General features: G+C 33.4%; 1 protein-coding gene across 1 annotated transcript in view; it reads right to left on the bottom strand.

Moving 5' to 3' along the window:
• The window catches only part of LOC114053986 (gamma-1-syntrophin-like), a 489,285-nt gene that overhangs the window by 359,303 nt on the left and 110,195 nt on the right, over positions 1-19,787 (bottom strand). The window contains exon 7 of the mRNA XM_027877092.1: positions 420-522. Within this exon, the coding sequence (XP_027732893.1) occupies positions 420-522 (103 nt within the window). The remainder of the gene's footprint in view (positions 1-419; positions 523-19,787) is intronic.

The following is a 19,787-nucleotide window of genomic DNA, read 5'->3' as shown; positions in this document are numbered from 1 at the left end:
CATCCTTCCATATCCCTACTAATGAAGGGCAGGTAAACTGAAAGTTTTCTTCATTAATACATTCTCTAATTAAATTAAAATATAGGAATCTTTAGCTCTAAGAGATCTCTTAACAAAGTTTCCTGATTGGAATTTAAATGGAGGTACAAATGTGTTAGCTATGATTTACATTTTCTTTTCCCTATCAAACCTTGGTATGAGGAAGTGTCTTTAAATACTCTGAATTCTTCCTCTGGCAAAGATAGCATCTATTACCTTCCCAAAAATGTTAATCTAGCACCTGGTGATATAAAATGTTCACATGCAGACCACAATCCTGACTTAGAAAGGAAGATGCCAATCACTGTCAGAAGAGATGTTTGAAAATGATAGACTGAATGATGCAGGCGTTTTTCTTTCCATTTATCATAGATGCTTACATGCACAATCTTCATTCAGCAGCAGTTTGAGGAAAGCAGGTGCTCTTTTTAGGAATGATACAGTTAGGGTCACTTCTTCACCTGCATTCCGAAGAACCTGAACCTGAAAAATGAATGAAAATGATGATGTTAGATTTGGGTTCCCAAAGCCATTTACATTTGACTCCAACAGTTTGAAGTGGTTTAGCATCCCTCTTCATCTGTCCCTTCCACATGAAGGTTTCCTTCCTTGTTCTTTCTTCAACACTACAACAGAAAATGATATGAATGAGGGAATACAAAGTTTGCTACTGTAGGTGCCAGGTAAACAACAGGTTTCTTACTCACAGCGCCACCGTTGTTATCACTTGACATTTACTGAAGTCTTGCTTGCTTATCATTGCATATTGGCTAACCTGGGAGTTTATATAAATCAGATAAAATTCAGTTCCTATTTTCAAGGTCTTTAGAGTTAAAAGGAAATCAATCCAGATCATGGTTGCAAGAATATAAAATTTTGCTCACTAAGGCCACCTGCAAATGCATTTAATAGCAATAACACCCCTTTCTTGCTACTTTACTAATAAATACATTTATTCCCCTTTCCAACCTAAATATAAATAATGGTGGCAGTGACTACTATTACTTTGATGTCTGAAAGTGTCTTTTTGGACATTTATTTCAACTTTTGGACTAGATTTGTGCTTTCTTAATTATATGGAATTCCTTGATATGCTCATTTCTATATTAATGCAGATAGGCATCTACTCTTTACCCTGGTTTTAGAGAGCTGACTGAGGTAGTAAGGGCTTAAGTAAGTCACACAGCTACTGTATGTGTCAGAAGTGGCATTTGAACTCAGGTCTTCCTGACACTAAGGCCACTTCAATATCCACTTCTCATTCTTTGTGTACATAGATCATAAAAATTATACATTTGGCACTTCCAGTAACAAATCAATAATTTCCTTTTCTGGAGACATATCTGCTGTCTTAGAAGACTAAGTTTAGTTCCCATCTGCTCTAACCTGGACTCCTGCATTAGTCTTCTAACTGGACTCCCTATGTCAAGTCTATCCCTATACCAATTCATCATCAGCATAAATGCCAAAGTTCTTTTCTAACACTGTAAATTCTGACAGTGTTAATCCTCTATCAAATACTAGCAGCTCCCTATAGTATCAAATAAAATTCCTCTTGTAATCATTTAAAGTTCTTCATAGAGAATAGTGGGTCATGTAACCAGCATTATGGCAAATCACTTTTTCTATAACCCCTTTATCTCTCTAACTCTAAAAAAACAAACAAAAAGAATTATACACCAGTTTTAGAGGAATTACTGCTGAATCCAGAGAACAAAGAGATAACTCTGAAAAGATAAAAACCTTCTGATTTAACACTGGTGAACGCTAATTTTTAAAATGTCCATTTGGATGTCCCCCTCACCATGCTGCAGGGATACAACTGACCTCTCTCATTTTGTACCTTGGATCTATCTTTTTAAAAAAAAATATTTTTAATTTATGGAATAAAACAAGCATTTCCATAGCATAGTATAATGAAAAAGATGATTGCAAATGAAACTACATATGTACAATTTGCTATTCCTTTTAATTATATAATAAAGTTGCCATACCTTGGATCTATCTTAAGATTCTCTCCTTCCCTGATATAAAAGAAAATCTGAGAGAATCTCTTTTTTCCACCCTTGCCCAGTCATATGTAACTGAAAAGGAAAAGTAAAAAGGGTAAAAAGCATCTGCCTTCTGATAGGGGATCTACTTTTTGGAACCCCAAAGCTGCAAAGATTCTTTCTTGAATATCTCTTCATGCTTCCCCTCACTCCACCAAAAAAATTCAGACTCGGATTCATCCTAGCCAAGGAAAAAATGGAGGCCAATGCGCATGATTATGTTTGGCCTAAAGGAAAAGGAACTGAAATCAATTTGGGGTCAGTCCTGCTCATCTCCCTCAGGCTACATGGCATAGAGACATAGGATGGAAAACCCTATAATCCCCAGATTAAACAAGGTTATGAAAGCCCAGTAACTCAGCAACGGAATTATAAACACCAGAAAGTCAGTAATGAAGCAATTTTTTGAAAGTTTCAAACACCAGAGATTTCAATAGAAAACATCTATAAACAAGGCAGGAACACTAGAAAATTTATCAATAGAGAAGATCCCAAAACAAAAAGAATAATTCTGTTTCTTTGTGTAACTCTTTAAAGAAAAAAACATAGCTCTCAAAAAAAAAAAATAAAGCAAACGAAATGGAACCAATGCCTGACATAACAAAGAGTTCTGTGGAATACAAAAAAAAAAAGGAACAAAAAGAAACCACAATTTTTCAAAAGAACTGAAATCTATAAAATAAATTAGAATGAACACGTTGGAACTTAGAGGTCTAAATGTATAATTAAAAAAAATAATCCACATTGGAAAGTTTCTTTACAAAAAAGAGAGATTAGCAGATTTGGAACATAAAAATGTGAAATATAGAGAAAATCTAGCAGAAGAAAAGGAAAAAGAAAAAAAAGAACACAAAAACTGAACAAAAAGGATTGACCTTGAAGACAGGATGGGCAGAGACAACTTAAATATTACAGGTCTCTTAGAAGAAGATGACGAATTGGGGGAAGGGGGAATCTGATCATAACACAGTAAGTAGTAAAAAAAAACAAAAACAAAAACCTGCCCATAATTTTTGAAAATAGAAAACAAAGCATAAATTAAGCACATTCACAAATCATTCTTCACATGAAACTCCAAGACAAATAGTAGTTATATTTAATAAATTCTAAAACACAATAGCTAAAGGGAATATTTTGTTCCCTGGAAAATGACAATTACCTTCACCTTAATGCAAAGATTAAGTTTCTGCAATATATTTTTGGGGCAACTAAGTGGTGGAATGTATAGAGCACCAGGCTTGCAGTCAGGAAGGTTTGATTTCAAATGCAGTCTCAGATATGGTAGGCAAGTCCTTTAACCCCTATTCACTTTAGTTCCTCATCTGCAAAATGAGGGCAGCTAGAGAAGGAAATGCAAACCACTACAGTATTTTTACCAAAAATACTCTGGAGTCACATAGAGCCAGGCAGGACCTAAAAACAACAATAGCACAAAACAACAAATTCTTCAAGCATTCAGAAGATGGAATTTAAAAAACAAAAGAAAGGAAATTTACCTATCATAGATTATCTCCTAGTCAACACCACCAACAAAAGCACCAAAAAAAAAAAAGAAAGAAATTGGAGGGATTTGAGTACCATTACTATATTCCAAAATGTAAATGAGGTCAAGATGAAACTCAATACGACATGCTCAGCAAACTTGAGCGAATGTAGATAATGTAAACAAAATATTGATTTAAAAGAGGAAAGGGATAACCAATTTTTTAAAAAAGCCATTAAAGAAACAAATGTCAAAATATTCATATAACGTTTATTGTGAATGAAAAAATAATAAAATCAGAGTAGGAAAATAAAACTATTATCTATTATTTATAAGAAATACATCTAAAAACACATGCAGAAGGAAAATGAGAAGTGAGAAAAATTATTATACTTTAAGTGAATCAAAAAATACAATTGCAATCTTTCTATCAGAAAAAAATGAAACAAAACAAAAATAAAGATTTGTGATTTCAATGAAATGAAGTTATAGTTTGCCTAAAGGAATGGTACAAAATGAATTTATAACAACATTAAACATATGTGTGAAATAGCAAATGGTCTAAATTTATAAAGGGAAAGTTAATTGAATTATATAAAAGATACAGGGAATAACATAACAGTAGTAGTAGTTCCTACCTCAGAGGTAGAAAAATCTAACAGAAAGATAAGAGTAAAATATAAAACTGAACAAATTTCTGGAGAATTTAGGGCCAAAATATTTCTACCAACTTCTGAACAGAAATTATAATAGTAACATTTCTCAGAATCACATGACACTGTTACAAAAATAAGCATATAACACAGAGAAATTTTAGTGAAATTTTAGAAACAGAAAAAATAAATGTTTCCTCTATATACCATAACACAAAATAATAATTAAAACAAGAATTAAAACAAAAACACCTAAATGGAGAGTTCAATAATTAGGAACAACAATTATGTCAGAGAAAAAACAAATCAATTGTCCTTCATAGCATGGCTAAGAGGTAAATTCTTAAGCAAATAAGTAATATTAATTATTATTAAGGAAATAACATATTGATTACATGAAATTGAAAAGATTTCATTTAAACAATTTAATGCAAGTAGTAAAAGAAAAGATGAAGCGAGGGAAAATATTTGAATCCAATATTTCTGATAAAAGTGTGATATCCACAATGTCTGGGCAAGTATCAGGAATATGTAAGGCCAAAAATTATTCTCCAATAGATAAATAATTAAAGGATAGGAATGGTTTTCAAAAGCAGAATTGAAAAAAAAATTAATAACCACATTAAACTTTGCTTGAGATCACTAATAATAAGAGGAATATCAGTCAAGATAATTCTGCAGTTTCATCTCATATCCAGAAATTGACAAAGAAAAGAAAAGATGTAAATAGTGTTGGAAAGGTTGTGGAAAGATAAGTACATGAATTGGTTCAAGTATAATAGAATAAAATTTGTAATTATTCTAATAAAGTATGTATCAACTATGTATGCCCTTTTGACTCAGAGATTTTACTGCTTGGTGTGCAACCACAAAAGGTCAGTTGCAAAACTAGAGGGCCCATGTACATTAAAATGTTTGTAGAAATGTTTTTATATTAGTAACAAAGAACAGAAAGTTCAGTCAATACCTAATGATTAGGGAATTGTTAAAGGTTATAGTGATTTAATATAGTATAACTTTAGTATGCTATGTGAAATGATGAATGTGAATATAGAGAAGCATTGAAAGACTTATGTGAACATGTATGGGAATAAGCAGAACCAAGAGGAAAATACACACACACACACATGTGTAGATACATATATACAAATAATATATAAATATATTATATAATAAAAATATATAAATATATCATATAAAATAATGATATATAAGGAGATAGATAGACAGATAGACAGATAATGAGTTCAGCAATGGAACAGTAATAGGTAAGCAAACAAAAGTGAATGCTGCAAAATGGCAGTTACCAAGCCTGACTGTAGGCAATACATATGGGAGAATTAACCCCTTCCCTTCTTTGCAGAATTGGGGTATTTGGGTCTGGAACATTATAACTGATATCAGATTTTTTGACGTGGTAGTTGGTTTTGTTGAATTTTTTCCTCTTTTTGTATTCTTTGTTATAACGATGTTATAAGGATCTCTCTGGGAGAGAGCAAGAAAGTTATACTGGGTAGTGGGGGGGGTGACATTAAAATGGATGATATTGGTGGAAATTTATATAAAATGAAAATAAAGCCCTTCAGAACCTTACCCCAATCGATCCAATCAATCTTTTTTTGTTATTCAGTCATTTTTCTGTCATGTCTTCTTTGTGACCCCATTTGGTGTTTTCTTGGCAAAGATACTAGAGAGGCTTGCTATTTCCTCCTCCAGCTCACTTTAAAGGTGAGGAAACAGGCAAAAGGGTTAAGTAACTTGCCCAGGGTCACACATCTAGTATACAAGAGCCACATTTGAACCCAGGTCCTCCTGGCTCCTGGCTCAATCTTCTATCCACTGCACCACCTAGCTGTCCAACCCATCTTTATAGTTTCATTTTATATTACTGTTCTTTCTATAATTATCATTAATTTATCATATAAACTGGCCTTTTTGCTTTTCTAATCAATGTGCCATTTCTAGTATCTGTGCCTTTTTACTAGCCCTCCCCCAATGCCTGAAATACTCTCTCTGAATACTATGGCATCTTGGAATCCATAAGATTCTTCCAGGTAGAGCTTAAACACCACCTCCCTTTCCCTGATCCCTCTGATTCTAGCGCACTCCCTCCCAGAAATATATTTATTTCATATATATTCTGTATATATTTATATGTGTATGGTATCTTCATCAGTGAAATGTAAACTCAATGAAGACAAGGATCATCACAGGGCTTAATAAATGTAATAAATACATATTGATCAACTAAATGATTGAACAAAGTAATTTCCTGAACATATTCTGCTAAACTATGATAGTTCATATATTTTCTGGAAGAACCAACATTTATCTTTAGCTACAAAGGTGGTATCAGATAGTACTTTTCTTAGACTTAGTGAGCCATAAATATTTCTATCTGTAGGAAAAAAAAATAAGTTTGGCTGTTTTGAACTTCATTAAACTATTAGTATCATTTCATAAGGCACAGTAAAGCTGAATTCCAATTCATCCTTGTGATCAGAAGTAAGTGATAAACATTTTAGCTATTGGGCCCTGAGACTTCTTAGGCAGGTAAAATGGAGATTAAATCTCTCTGCTCACTGATTCAGTTTAAATGGCAATCTAAAACTGTTTCTGCTGAGAATCTCAGGTATCACTGTTGCAGTGATAATTTAAGTCATGAGGTGAATTTGGTTATCTTTTTGTAGAGCAAGTCAATGTCTAGGAGGTTTGCTGTCAACCACATATGTATGATAAAGGCATGAATTTAGGTCAGAGGGATGACTTGTTAAGTTTTTGTAATCACTCAGTTTAGCATTTATGTTTATTCAAATTTATTTCCATGTCCAGAGCCAAAGTTTCTCCCCCCTTCTTGCTTTGGGGAGGTTTTTTTGGAGAGGTGGGGTAAGGTGGGAGAGACAAATGTGATGCCCCATTGACTATTTTGAAGTTTATTAAAGTGAACCTGAACTAATTTGAGGGGGTTACAGATTATCAACCAATCTAAAAAATACTCTAATGTTCCAACTGAATATGGAAGCCAGATGAATGGAGTTTAAAACAAATGAGTACTTTCAAACCTTAAGTCTGAGAGAAGATTGGAACAGAATATCAATCATATTATCAAGAAGAAATGAGCTCCAAGCCTATGGACTCTAACCAGCTAGGTAGGTGCTCTGTGTTCCCAAAGAACTTGGTCCCTGAAGGGAAAGACTATTAGAGCCAATAGATTCCTCCCTTCATGATGAGAAAGCGACTGAAGTTTCTTTCTTAGTATGAAGACTGCACATAAGAAGAGCCTACCTTTCTAAAAGAGATAAAACTGAGTCTTTGAGGCTAAGCTAAAAGACAAATGTCAGTGATCATATTTTTATGGGGAAGAGGTATTACCTTAGATGAGGACTTGAGTTGAATATTAGATGTCATAGAAAGTGGGGGTGAGCAGAAGAGATGGCACATCCCTGGGAGCTCAGCAGAGACATAATGTGACAACCAAGTTGCAAGCCCAAGAGAGAGCTGAATATAACAGAGATCAAGCTCAGAGAGTGATCACAACACCAGAAGGCATCTGTGGTCCTGCAGCTTCTTGTATTCTTGCCACATATTCCTTATGTCTATACCTCCATATGTGTGCTTTAGACACATGCACAGTGAACACATACACACATTCCCTGTGTGTGTGTACATATCTATATCTATATCTATCTATATCTATAGATATATATACATACATATATATGTGTGTATTTGTATGCATATAAATATATGTATATATATACACAAGTATACATATATATGTACATTTATGTATATATATTCACTCCTCCCACTTATAATGGATATGTATATGAGGATGCCCCCCAAATTATGGGAGAAATTATTCTATTATTACCTTTTTCAAAAAAATTAAACTATTTTCCTAAATAATCTTTGTTTTTAACTAGATTTTTTTCCCTAACTTGTAAAAGTAGAAATAAAAATATCAAAGGCTTGTGAACCATGGTTTTGACCAATTGTACTTCCACAGAGTATCTTGAGCTTGAAGTAGCTTGCCTAGGTACCTCACATGTGAAACAGGAATGACCAAGGAGTTACATCTGAAATACTAGAGAAGATACATACTATCTCCAAAAAATTCTGATGCTCCAACTGAATAGCAAGACAGTACAAATGGGTTTCTTAAAGTAATTAGAAACTGTCAAAAAACATCATTAAAGACTACCAATTGCTACCATGTTCATTGTTTTTCCATTAGAAATGACAAAGGGGTTGAAGAGTTGCAATTATTTTTTTAGTAGCAGGCACAGTTATAACTTGTCCTTAGAGTATCACTCTTGTATTTCCTTGCTTCTGCTTCTCCTGTTGGGTCCCTTTTCCCTCCCACAGTAAATTTTGATATAAAAATTACATGCATAAATGTATTACCTGTGTTTCAGACTTTTATGAGAGAGAATGTCTCAAACTGAAGTTCAGCTAATCTTTTTTTTTAACCTTTGTATTGTCCAGTGCCATATTTGTTTTGACAATATTTATTTTTTTATAGATATGGTACAATATGCCAATTAAGCCTTTTGTTATTTACTAAAGTTACTTCTAAACCAAAGAAAAGAAGGTAGTAAGTCAATAATCATTTGATAAATGTATTAAATTTAAATTAAATAAAAATTAAATTAAATTTATTAAACCTACTATGGGCTAGGCAATATGCTAAGCATTGGAGGTACAAAGAAAGGCAAAAGAAAACCACCACCCTAGGAGCTCAAGTGCAATAGGGAGAGAACATGTAGATAAAAATGTACAAACTATGTACAGGATAAACTAGAAATAATCAACAGAGGAAAGGTACTAGAATTTAGGGGGTTCAGGAAAGGTTTCCTTCAGGAGGTAGAATTATATCTAGGACTTGAAGGAAGCCAGAGAATATAGGAGGAAGAAATTTTGAAGGAGAACATTCCAAATATGAGGGGCAAGCCAGCAAAAATACCCAGTTAGAAGATGGAGAGTGTATTGTGTGAACAACAAAGAGATCAGTGTCCCTGAATCACAGAATATGTGGGTGGGCAATGTTCTGTAAGGCAGAAAAGGCTGGAAAAGTAAGAGGCGCAGGTTGAGAATGGTTTTGAATCCAAAACAAAAGATTTTATATTTGATACTGGAGGTGATAGGGAATAACTTGAATTTATTGAAATGGGGCTGAGAGGGGTTTGATATGGCCATACCTATGCATTAGGAAGATAAATTTGGCAGTAAATAATATTTATCTAAGAAATATCTATCTAAACAACATGCTTGTATTGAAGTGAAAATAAAACATCAACATAATGTAATAAGTTGTTTTCCTTCACCTATGAAACAGTCTCATTCTTAGAACTTTATTTAGTAAACTGCAGGAGGAAGAAAATGAAACAATAAATAGTATTGATAATGATTCAGTGGGGAGAAAAATCAAAGCTCTTTGAAAGGCTTTAATATCAGTAAAAACAGAGTAAGAGAAACCTATTCAGTTGAAAGAATCTTTAAATGGCCTTATGCCATTTTTGTGAAAAGGATTACAAAAATAAGACCAATTTTTTTTTTGTTATGCGGAATGGTATAGGTTAAGATAATTGGGCTATGTTGTGCTTTACTGTGTTGATGCCATTAACTGTGGTCATCAAAATGAGGCAGTTTTTGTTGAATCTAAAATCGGTTTCACCCCAACCAAAGATATTTAGCTGAAGAGCCTGTCCAGGTTGGCATTGAGATTGCTAGAAAAAAAATTTTACTCCCAGTTGGAATCATTACTGTTAGCAACCTTGACAAGTGTTTCATATACCATAAAATACCATTCACATAAAGCATGATACATTTAACTTTTCATTTTAGGAATCAGCCAGGTTGAATCCTTAAGGTTTTCTGATAAAAAAAAAAAAGGTGAACATCAAAATTATTTCTTTAATGTAATAGTAACATTAAGGCATTTGTGAACATTGAGGGGTCAATGCTTAGTCATGAATCCTTGTGTACCCCTCAAAAATTCTGAAACATCATGTTTCATCCATTAACAGATGAGAAAATTTGAAATGAATACTTCATTTCAGTAAGACTACCATGGTACCCTTATTACTCAGTCTAAATTACTCTTTCTCAAGTTGTTAAATTCCATGGCTTTTTTCTCAATCTTCACCCTTCCTGACCTTGCCTGAAGCATTTGATAGAGTTCAATACCTTATCAGTAGTCTCTTCTATGGAATTCTGAGACATTACTCACTGTTACTTCTTTTCCTTCCTCTTTGACAACTCTTCTCAGTCCCCTTTGCTAGATCTATATCTATATCACAACCCCTGACTATGGGTATATGACACTGGTCTCTCCTTGTTCCTTCCCTTCTATTGCTACAGTTTAATTAAGCAACCACATCAGCATCAATGGGTTTAATTATAATCACTTTGTAGATTAGTACTGGATCTACATATGCAGCCTAAGAGTACCCCCAGAGCTTCATCACTGTCCATAAGAGATTTTAACTGGAATGTGCCATACACACTTCAAACTCAATATGTCTCAAACAGAATTCATTATTTTTACTCCTAACCTTACCTCTCTTTCAAAGTTCCCTATTATTGTCAAGTGCACCACTATACTTTCTGTTACACAGTCTTATAACCTCAGCATTATCTTCAACTCCTCCTCACACTCACCCTGCATATCCAATCAGCCACCGAACCTACCTTCACAACATTTCTCGTATGTGACCTATTCTATCCACAAATATAGGTATCACACTAGTTCAGACCTTCATTATTCCTTATGGGGCTCCCAAACTCAAAGCTTACATCTCCACCCAGCCAGTCACTTCTTTAAAGTACAGATCTAATCACATTACTCCCATACTCAATAAACATTACTAGCTCACTATTACTTCTAAAAGCAAATATAAATTCTCCTATTTGGCATTTAAAGCCCTTAACAACCAATCCCTAGCTAAAGAGGCTGATGCCTTTATAGACTTATTAAAATTACTCTCCACATACTCTATGCTCTAGTTCAACTGGCATGTTCACTATTCTTGACACACACCATCCCATTTCCCATTTACATATATTTGCCTTCTCTGGCCCCAATGCCTGGGATGAACTTCTTTATCATTAAATAAGGTAGCCCTTCCTCATTCCCTAGCTTCTAATACCTTCTGTATCCCAAATCACAGTATGTGTGCTTTGTATGTGTATTTTGTATACAGATGTTATCTCCCCTGATTGAGACGGTTTAATCTTTTTCTTCATATCCTCAGAACTTTGTATAGTACTCAGCACATGGTAACATAGTAGGCATATGATGAGTCTGTGTTAATGGATTGAATTGTTGTAGTCATTAGACAATAAAAAAAATTACAATTACATGGTATTTATATAATTTATAATCCCATGGTACAATATTTCTGTTTTTTAAACAACAGAAATAATTAATTGTATTGATTTTTTTCCTTAATAGTTGTTCTTATTTACCTTTCTGGTGTTTATTTTGTTTAAAATGCTGTAAAGTTAAATATTCTTTTAACATTGTTCCCCCCAGTAGCCCAGATACCCCCCTTATTTGACATTCCATTTTTTAATTGATCGTTTTATTTGGCTGTTTTTAGGATACATCATTGTTGTTTGAAGCCTAAAATGCACTGTTCTATTCCCTTTTATAATTCTTTGTGACTACAGAATAGTCTTGTGTGTGTTTTGTAATTTTCTTGCCTTCATTACTGCTGGCAAAATTGATTGACCATTGAACAATTTAAATTTAACTATCATGTGTCCTGAGATTTGAAGTATAGGGTGTTTTTCTCCTTTATGTCCACAATTTTTGAATTTAATCAATTGATGCTTTGTTGTCTCTATGTAGACATTCCAGACAGTTTTCTTTTATTATTTTTTGCATTATGGGATTCAGATTTTTTTTTATTTGTCATGTGTTAAGTGTAAGCCTGATGCAGGCACTCCATTAATTCTGACTCAGTGTTGATGTGAAATAAGGTACTTATAGTTAACAAAAGAGTTGTATGTGGCAGAGCTGAGATTCAACCAATTATCCACAGCCTAGGACCAATGCTTTTTTCATTACACAATGCTGCTCACCATATACCACCCTGTTTTTCCACAGACAAAATGATATGTGAATATACGTATGTATAAATATCTATATCTATACTACATTTATCTCTATCATGAATATAGTAAAACATTCCACACACGGTCAATTTCCCTTTTCTAGTCAGTATATTTATATCCTGTTATTCAATCATCATTTATACTGTACATAGTACATATACAAAATCTATATACTATACCTAGTGGATCTTGACATCTTAGAGCTTATAATGTATAACAGAATTGCAGAGTCAGAAATAAATGTAATTCAAATTAGAACATTGTGAATAGATAAGAGAGTTGCAGATTAAATACTAATAGATCAGATAAAGCTGAAGTCATAACCAGTTATGACTTTAGGAAAAGTCGTATGTTCAGGAAAGACACCATGGAAGTAATGACCTTTAAGGTGGGTCTTATAGGATAGGTAGGATTTCAACAAATGTATTTGGTTGAAGGAGGGGGCAATCTAGACCAATAGCACAGTGTGAGCAATATGGGATAATTGCAACCCAAGACTGGAGGACAGTGAGCTGTCCAGTCAGATTAGATACTATAGTATTTAATGAGTAATATCAGTTAGAATCCATTATAATTTTATATTTTGTACCAAAGCTAGAAATCATGGAAAGAAATATGATCAAAATAAAAGTGCCTTGTGGCAATATTAATTTAATTTTCCCTCTGCTTAGACATGTTAAGTTGCATTGCTTGAGCTAAAAGAGGCTTCATAGATGCCAATCAATACAGAAAACAATAGATTTTTATATTTGACATGCTTTAGGAAAGGCCATGTGGTTTAATCAGAGGCATTCAGGGGAGAAAAAAGAAGAAAAGAAAATAACAAGGGAAAATCCTAGGATAACACTACGCTCTTACGTTGGTGATGCAACTGATACCTTCAAACAAGGGCAATCCATTGACTCCACTCACATTAGGGTAGGGGACTAATGATTCCAAAGTGTAACTAGGAAAGGACCACAATAAGATTTAACCATGGATATCATCAGGGAACCTTGAGAAGGTCTTCAGAAGATCTGCAGGAAGAAAGAATCTATGATGTATCTGGAATTCTAGGGCAGCTCCATGATCAAGGAAACTTGATCTTCCCAGGGACAAATACTGATTAATTAAAGCAGCTGAGGTTTTCTCTGTTTCTGTTTTTATTTTTATTTTTTTTAAATTATTGATTTAGGGGGGAGGAGGAGGGAAGAATTCTGAACAGAAGATTAGATTGTTTTCTCACCCTTGAGAACAGAGAGAGTGAGACAACAATCAACTAACACTTAAGAAGTTCCTAGACTAAAATAACCATTCCTGATGTGAGATTCAAGAGAAGAAGAAGGGCAGAAAACAATGGTACAACAAAGGAAGAGGGGGTTTGACTTGGGAATAAACAGTCTGATCAACAAGATAGTAGGAAAATAAAGAAGGTTTTATAAGACTATACCAAACCTCAGGAAAGTAATATTACTTCAGAAAGTGAGATTTCTGTTAGCAGAAACTGGCAAAGGTACTGTCAAGTTTGAACAAGGAGAAATCTTTCCTTTTAGAATGGATTCATCAATGGAAAGTAAGCATAGTCAGAAGGGACTCTCCCCCACAGATAAACTGTATCTTCCTAAAGCAGATCTCTTGCAAGCATATGTTCCAACCTCCCTTTATAAATACAATATAAAGTTCTCATAGTGCTCAATTCGTTTATTCAATTCATCAAGAAATGTTTTTGTTGTACTGGAAAGTCAAGTCAAAACAGGGTAGAGAGCTGTCCTTGAAGTCAGAAAGACCTGCATTCAAGCCCCTCCTCCAACACATGCTGGCAATGTGACCCTGGACAATTCACTTCATCTTTTTTTCTAAGACTAAGGATTGGAGAGAAGGGGTCTACCTGAATTGGTCAAGGGAGATTACTTACCCAGGGCCTTCCTCACACCAATGTAATAAAAGGTCCAATTCCTATCTGTTTCTTATATCAAGCCTCAGGTTTTCTCTCTTTGTTCTCTTATTTCCTCTCCTAAATATATAAAACTGGAAGATGTTGAATTTAAAATTCTAGGTTTCTATCAGTCAAAATGGCCTTACTTTGTAAAGGAGGAAGGTCTGATAAAAGTGAACATTGAACAAAGATCCTGCTTCCCCTTCCAAAAAATATATCAGGTGGGCAGGCATATCACTAACCTAGACTAGGAAAAACTCTTAAAATGCCACACCACTTGAATCAAATTTAGATAGATAGATAGATATTTAATTGTAAATCAGAAATGCAATATATGCTTTGTTGTTTTAATATAAAAAGTTATTGTGTTATAGATATTAAGGATTCATTTGCTTTTTTTTAAAAAAAGTGAATTATTTTGTGTTTCAGGGATAATTATCTAAAGTAGTAGCTTAAAATATTCACACAAAACTATCCACTGTCACTCTGAAATTAAAACACTAAGCTTGGATTCTAGACACAGACGTACTTGGTTGTCTTCTTGACTAAAGGAATATTGCCAAGTGGTTAAACATTCTGATCTCAGAGTGTGTGCATTAATTATTGCAGAACTGGTTCTAAATAGATACTTAACTGTAGTCTCTGCACTAAAGAGACTCAGGCACTGTTGGAAGCTGGGAGGCCTGAGTGATATTATTTTCCTTCAAAGAAAGTTCTCTAGGCTTGATAGGGAACCGTGGCTCTTGACCTTTATTTTAAAAAGGCCTAATTAACCTATTCTAATTCTAAATAACCCCAATTCTATTGGGAATTATCTGGAAATAAACAACTATTGCTTAGTTTACACAGAGTGAATATTATCACAATTTCATAAATGTTAGCTTATTTGCTATAATATTTCATAATTCTCATAAAGATGATTATTAGAACCTCCTAACTAGTTTCCGTTCTAATTTGTTTTCTAAACAAAAGCAAAAACAATCTTCTTAAGGCACAGGGCTGGTCTCCCTCATTATTCCTGAGCTCAAAAACTTTCAGTGTCTCTGCACTGGATCTAGGATAAAATGGAGGCTCCTAAGCCTGACACTTAAGATTCTCCTTGTTTTGACTCCAATTTACTTTTCCAGCCTTAGTTGTAACCTCTTCCCCTTCACTAACTATATTTTCAACCAGTCCAAACAATTATGAGCTATTTAGAATAGCAATGTGGAACAGGAGAGAGTGCTGGCTCTCAAATTTGAGGACCTAGACTCAAATCTGTTACCCTGTATTTATGTGATCTTCGGCAAGGCACTTAAAATCTCTGTGCCTCAGTTTCTTCATCTGCAAAATAAGGATTCTAAAGTAGTTAATCTCAGAAATCCCTTCGATCTCTCCATCTATGATCCTGAATGCAATGCTTCATCCCATGCCTTCATTGTCATGCCACATACCTGATATGCACTCTCTCCTAATTTCTGCCTCTCAGAAGGCCTTGGACCTTCAAGGTCCAAGTCAGGTGATTCCTCTAAAAGCAAACTTCTCTGATCCTACCAGGTGTTATGTGTTTTCTTCCTCCTCAAATTTCTTTATATAATTTTTCATCTTTGTATATCTTGGTAGAATATAAGTGCTTTTAGAATTTGAACTAGTTTTTGACCTTTTAACTTCAGGGGCTGCCACAATGCTTTGTGTGTAGTAGAGTTCCTAATTCTCTGAATTGCTAACAGTAGGTCTACATAATTATTCATGATAAAACTCATAGACAATAGTCTCCTGATCTCCTCAAGTGCTTTCTGTCTAAGTAAATGAAGAGTCCTAATGGATGAAGACATAGTATACAACCTGCTTGATTGATTCTATGATTTTCTTTTCCCTAATAGACAAAAATCAAAGAATATAAATGAAAATTGAGACTAAGAATTTTTTTTTGTTATTTCTCAGATTCCTAAAAATTCATTCAACATAGTTTGGAGGCAATACTTAAAAAATGTCATATTGAACTTTTGAGTAAATTAGAACAACATTTATGCCTAGGAATCTTGACGTTGCAGTGTGTAATTATCTCCGCAATGGATAAAATGGAATCTTTCTTCCCATCAGGTAATTTATCTATTCTAGGCTCTAGGTATCTTTTTTTTTTGAGACTTAAACACTTTTTTTTATTTTCTAAACTTTTGAAATAAGTTCCTATATAATTCAGGATTTTAAGATAATGTTAACTGCTTTCATAGATTCACTAAATTTTCTGGCTGAAGAGAACATCTATCCTTCTGCAGCCCCATTCCCATTTACAGGCCTAGAAGTAAAGTAACTTGTCCAGGGTCACTTGGGTATTGACAGAGCTGGGATTTTAATCCAGGTCTACTGATTCATAATCCTGAGATTTTTCAGTCCTCCATATTTTTCATAAATGATTTCTCTAATGCGTATAAAAATTAAAGTGATGATTATACAGGGTGACTAAAAGAGATCAATGCATGAGTGATATGCCTGCATGGTTTATTCAGACATATTCAAATAGTTTTATTTCTTCATGTTTAAAGATCCTGAAATAGTACAATCTTTGGAAGCAGATACAAATAATGACTTCAAAAATAAAAAAAAAATGAAAAATCACTATCTCAACTCTGTTCAAAAATATTTTTAATCAGACCAGTACTGGGTTGTTTCATCACACATTACATACACAACCATTCAGTAATGAACCAAACTTTACTCAGAGGCATAAATACTTCCCAGTGATGGAGCTCAATATTCAGAGAAAGAGAAAATGCCTTCAAGTAATGCTATTAAAACTGTCTCTTTGATTTTTTATCAGAGCCTACTTCAATATATTTAATATGCCTAAAATACCAATCCTTAAAATATATTGAAATTATGAGTGGGATTGACAACCACAGTGATTACTAGAAAGAGCCACTGAGTGAAAAAATGATAAAATAATTTTGTAATTCCCTTTAAACACAAAAAATTAAGCTTTGAAAGATGCTTTTTATAAAGATTATTATTCAAATGTTACCATTTTAAGACTGATTTTTATAAATTTCACTCAAGCACTTTGATCCATAGTTAAATTATTCCATAGAGAGTTCAGTACAGAAGTGTATCTGCTAAGAACCTCAAGAGACAATTGTGTCCAAACTCAGTTCTACATAATCAGCCATGGCAATAATCCACTCTATGATTAGTAACCTGCAGGAAAGTGTAAATATTTCCTGAAAAATTTTGCCATTCTACTTTGATAGGGGTTCATTCATCTATATTGTCAACACATTTCCTAAACAACTCTCTTTTTTATTCTATTTAAACCTTATCTTTCTTTGTTATAAAGGAACACTGAAGCTCAGGACTCTACTTCTGATGGTGATCACAACATTTTAGACAGTCTTATAGATTTCTGACAATATTGATATTATAGGATACTACCTTTTCTTATCCAAACACATAATGATTTTGAAATGAAAAGGGCTACCAACAAAATATAAAGTAAGATGCAAAAATGTTTTGAACCATGTACCAAACAAAATTTTGGTAATGCTGGTTTTTCCCCTCCCCCAAATACAAACAAAAACAATGGAAACAATTTGAATTAGAACAAGACCTATAAATTTTTCTGAAACTTTTAACAAATTCTCTGAACACAATTTGAACTAGTTGATATTTTATTTATTGCTCTAGACTTTGGTTTTATGTCCAATTTTGAGAAATACCTCATTATCATTTTTTATTTTAAATGTGTTCTCTGTCCAGGATTGGAATTGATAGACCTTTATTCTTCATTAGGCTGTAATGGTAAGATTAAGAATTTTACACCTGAAAATTCCTTAGGCAAATGCCAAATTCCCAAACTTTCTAGTTATTCAGAAAGAGTAAGATTCTCTAATAAAAATCGTTTTGATTGTTCTGTTATACTTTGATATTTCAATTGTTCTATTATCACGGATATAGGTATCCCTTCCACTGGTGCAAATTGCCACCTATTTATGCTAATTCTTATGAGACCATTGTCTATAAAATTCAACAAATGCTCCATTGGCAGATTCCCAATTAGTTGAGAGCCTCTCTTTTAAACATTTGATATTGGGGGATTCCAGTGGAGCAAATATGCTGTCCATGAGTTTTTCTTTATTCTCCCATATGACTGTCTCACACTTTGTTTTCCAGTTCTCTGTTCAATGATATTCTGTGAATTATTTCTGTTATAGAAATTCTTCATTGGTGCCATATTGTAGTCTCCTGATATTTTCATAAGTTTGAAAATCCCTTCCAACTTTCATTCTATGATCCTTAGCACAATGGAACTTCATATTCTTCACAACCTTCAGTCAATCATATTACTATAAAGATGTCATATACTAAATAATATGATTTGCAGATGTCTATTTGTTACCTTCTTTTAACTTGATCAAATATATCTTCTATAGGTGTGTATATTATTCTCATGATTTGTAGACATGGGGAAGTAAGCATACAAATCAGTAGTTTTTTATAATTTCTCAGTTACTTTTTGTGTTAAGAAAAAATGTTTAATTTCTCCCCAAGCAATTGTGCTATGTCTTTTTACATATATCCTGAGAATCTCTCAGCACTGTTACAATTTTGTGACATCAAGCATTGATCCCAAAACATAATTGATCTTGGAGTACTTTTGGTCTCTATCATATGTAGGCATAAGACAAGTGAACTATCCTTACACTTTTGCCTATCATTTTTAAATCCTACATCGCTTTTCAATATATTTTCCAAGATCTCGCACATGCCTTCCTGGAAATTTATCTCACCAATATTTATGTGTAAGTTGATTTAATTTGAAGGATCTTTTGGATTCTTTATGGAATGTTTCTATATTATTATACTCTAAAGTAGATATTGGTGGATGAACTTCAATTATTGTGATTTTATTTTGCAAATAATTACTGTTGGCCCTATAATATGAGATAATATTTTCCCATGAAATAATGTTTCTTGTTTCCTTTGTATTCATTAAAACACACACAGAAGCAACTCTGCCATTTTCTTTATCTGGTTTTTCACAACTGTCCATTCAACTATAACTTCCTTTTAATTTCTGGTTTTATGAATAACAAAATGCATTCTTACAAATAATAATAAGATTCAATTTTAACGTAAAATTTAAGATGTATGTACATCTTCTCATTGGTAACTGGAGAAGTATTTTACAGGCTCACATGTTTAGAGGATCAACAGCTAAACAAATGTTTGTAGCTGGTCTAAGAATAATGTAATTCTTTGCACTTCTGTCCACTTTTTTCTGCCTCTATTTCTGCCACTCTACAATTTTACCATAGAAAGGGAAGGCAATATTTCAATGGAGTAAAGGCTATTTTGTATTTGTCTTTCTTTCATGATTTGCCAAAGTTGAAGAATTCATTTGCCAGGTGGCTGTCTACAAGTGTTTAGTTGTTTTTTTTTTTTTTTGTGGTTGTTGCTTTTTTGTGCTAAGCTTGTCCTCAGAAAATAGATATAGTTAGTTGTCTTTAATGGCAAGCACTGAATGGTCACAATCAAGTCTTTCCAGGGCA

Source organism: Vombatus ursinus, unplaced genomic scaffold (genome assembly GCF_900497805.2).
Source record: "Vombatus ursinus unplaced genomic scaffold, bare-nosed wombat genome assembly UNPS02014812.1, whole genome shotgun sequence".
Taxonomy (NCBI): Eukaryota; Metazoa; Chordata; class Mammalia; order Diprotodontia; family Vombatidae; genus Vombatus; species Vombatus ursinus.
Note: the sequence above shows the minus strand (reverse complement) of the source record. Positions and strands in the feature narration are given on the sequence as shown.